We start from the raw sequence: 2,653 nt of genomic DNA on the forward strand, positions 1-2,653 counted from the left end.
TAGGAGAATTGAGAATATCATTAATTTAAAATATTTTTTCAAAATCTTGAAGTATTTAGGAAAATGCATTGGAAACTTTGGCAGATCTTATCCTTTTACGTATGTTTGAGGGTTTTTAATTAATTTCATTTCTTCCTGTTCCTCACTGAAACAGACTTTTAAACAATGTGTGTGTGAATGTGTTTTATTCAGAAATACTCAGTATTTAGCATTATTCCTCATTTTAATAACATGTGCTGATGGAAGAGAAAAGCAAAATCACTCGATCTTGAATCTGTTTGCTCTTCATCCCATAAATGATGGGGTTGAGCATAGGGGGCACCACCACATAGAAGTTGGCTACTAGAATGTGGATGTGGTGAGGGATGGTTTCAATCCCAAAGCGATGGGCAAAAAATGAAAAGAATGCTGGGGCATAGAACATAAGTATGATACAGATATGGGAACCACACGTGTTAAGAGCCTTGAATCTGGCAGCCCAGGAGGGTATCTGAAACACTGTGCAAAGGATCATGGTGTAGGACATGAGGATGAACACTATATCCAGTCCTGTAGACAGTAGGGCCACAGTCAGTCCATAAATTATGTTGACACTGATATCGTCACATGCCAATCTGGCAATGTCCATGTGCTCACAGTAGGAATGGGGAATGACATTTCTCCCACAAAACATAAGTCGGTGTACCAGGAAGATGAAGGGAAAGCAGATGATAAAGCTTCTGACCACAGCTGCTATGCCAATCTTCCCAATGACTGAGGAGGTTAAGATTGTAGTGCGCCTTAGTGGGTAACAGATGGCCACATAGCGATCGAATGCCATGGCCAGGAGAATGGCAGATTCTGTTACAAAGATAAAATGTATTAAGAACATCTGGGATACACAGCTACCAAAGGATATATCCATGGAATGGAACCAGAAGACGGCCAGCATCTTAGGGGCTGTGGCTGTGGAAAGCAAGACATCTGCTAAGGCCAGCATGGAAAGGAAGAGATAGATGGGCTCATGGAGACTGTGCTCAGTCATGATCAGGAAGATCAAGAAGACATTGCCTACAACGGCCACAATGTACATAGAATAGACAGGGATGGAGATCCAGATGTGCAAATCTTCTAGTCCTGGGATTCCGATCAGGACATACCACATATCCTGGGGATTGGTGTGATTGTAAAAGAAAGGAGCCATCTGTGGCTGTGTGTACTCCAGGCCTAGTACCTTTAATGAAAAAGACCACAGGGCTGACTGAGGATTCAGGAGCACCACTTTAGGCTGAATGATGTCTGATCAGGTTTTGTTTTCCCAATATGTCTTATCTGTGAAAGGACAGTGAGATGGATTAACTAGCCTAAAATTGCACTCTGACTCCTTCCATGGAAGAATTAAATCTTGTATATTGAAAAAATAATAGTTAACATTTAATAAGTGCTTAATAAGTGTCATAATATTTCACATATATTAACTTATTAAATCTTCACAATAGCCTGTTGAAAAGAACTTTACAATAATCCACAACATGGATATTGTTATTATTCCTATAGATGAAAAAAAGTGTCCCACAGACTTTCAGCCTCTTGCCCTAGGTCCCACTGGATTCAAAGTCAGACAGGGTAAATTTGAAAGCTCTGATCCTAACCACCATCCAATACTGCCTACAAAAATAAAACTATATACAGAAACATGTCATCAAATTTTTCACTGACCATATCCCTGAGTAAAACAGACACGTGTGAAATTGAATTATACTGCTAATGGAAGAAGGAGGGAATTAGGTTTTGGCAAAATAGATTTCAAGCAATATGCCATATATGCCTTCTTCAACATTGACCACTGATTTGATACGAAGCCTCAAGTTAGGCATTGATGATACACAGGTGTATTAAGTTGATCCTTGTCTGCTAATCAATACATTCCTTAAAATTGTAAGGTGAACATTAAAATCTAAGCTATTTTCAATGGCAAACTGAGTTGGGTTTTTAAATGGATATGCCTAGCATGTGGTGAAGGAAAAATATTCTATCCCTCTTGGATCACTGATTGAAAATTAGACAGTATACTTTGTATTTCCAAATACCACAACAGCAGCAAATAAAGATTTTTTCATATCGTAAAGCAGGGGTCCATAGTCCTTCAATAAAATGGACGGAGAGTTATTTACTGATTACTATTTTGCATAGTTTCAAGAGAATGAGGATAGAAGCAAGGGAGATGTTGAGTGAAAAGGCAGGCTGGGAGATATGACATTAGGGTAGGCTGTATGTGTGTGTGTGTGCACACATGTGTGTGTACATATAAACATATAGATATAAACATAGGTATAGACATAAATACAAAATAAGTGGATGACAACCGGCTTCCCTCCTCCCCCAGTCCTCATTCTCAAATAAAATCTAGCTCAACTTCTTATTTTCTGAGGTGGTACATGGGCTTAAGTAATGACTGCCTCTTCATCCCTTGATTTCACTGTGTTCAGTATACTAATCATTGGACAGTATAGTGTTACTACCTTTGCTTTTATTTTTTATTGTGTTCAATATTCCAACCCCTCATTTTAGATAATTGAAATGTTTGGACCCATTTTTTGAGTTATAGTTTAGAAAATACAAAACTCAAATGGTCAGCCCATTAGGCCTTTTCTTAAGTTGGTATGTGATTCTT

The 2,653-nt window shown here is 38.4% G+C and overlaps 1 protein-coding gene across 1 annotated transcript; it reads right to left on the minus strand.

The window, feature by feature from the left end:
- Positions 1 to 223: 223 nt before the first annotated feature.
- LOC131409071 (olfactory receptor 52Z1P-like) lies at positions 224 to 1,183 on the minus strand. The gene has a single exon (XM_058546268.1). The coding sequence runs from the start codon at positions 1,181 to 1,183 to the stop codon at positions 224 to 226; it is 960 nt and encodes a 319-aa protein (XP_058402251.1).
- Positions 1,184 to 2,653: the final 1,470 nt, after the last annotated feature.

Source organism: Diceros bicornis, chromosome 7 (assembly GCF_020826845.1).
Source record: "Diceros bicornis minor isolate mBicDic1 chromosome 7, mDicBic1.mat.cur, whole genome shotgun sequence".
Lineage (NCBI taxonomy): Eukaryota > Metazoa > Chordata > Mammalia > Perissodactyla > Rhinocerotidae > Diceros > Diceros bicornis.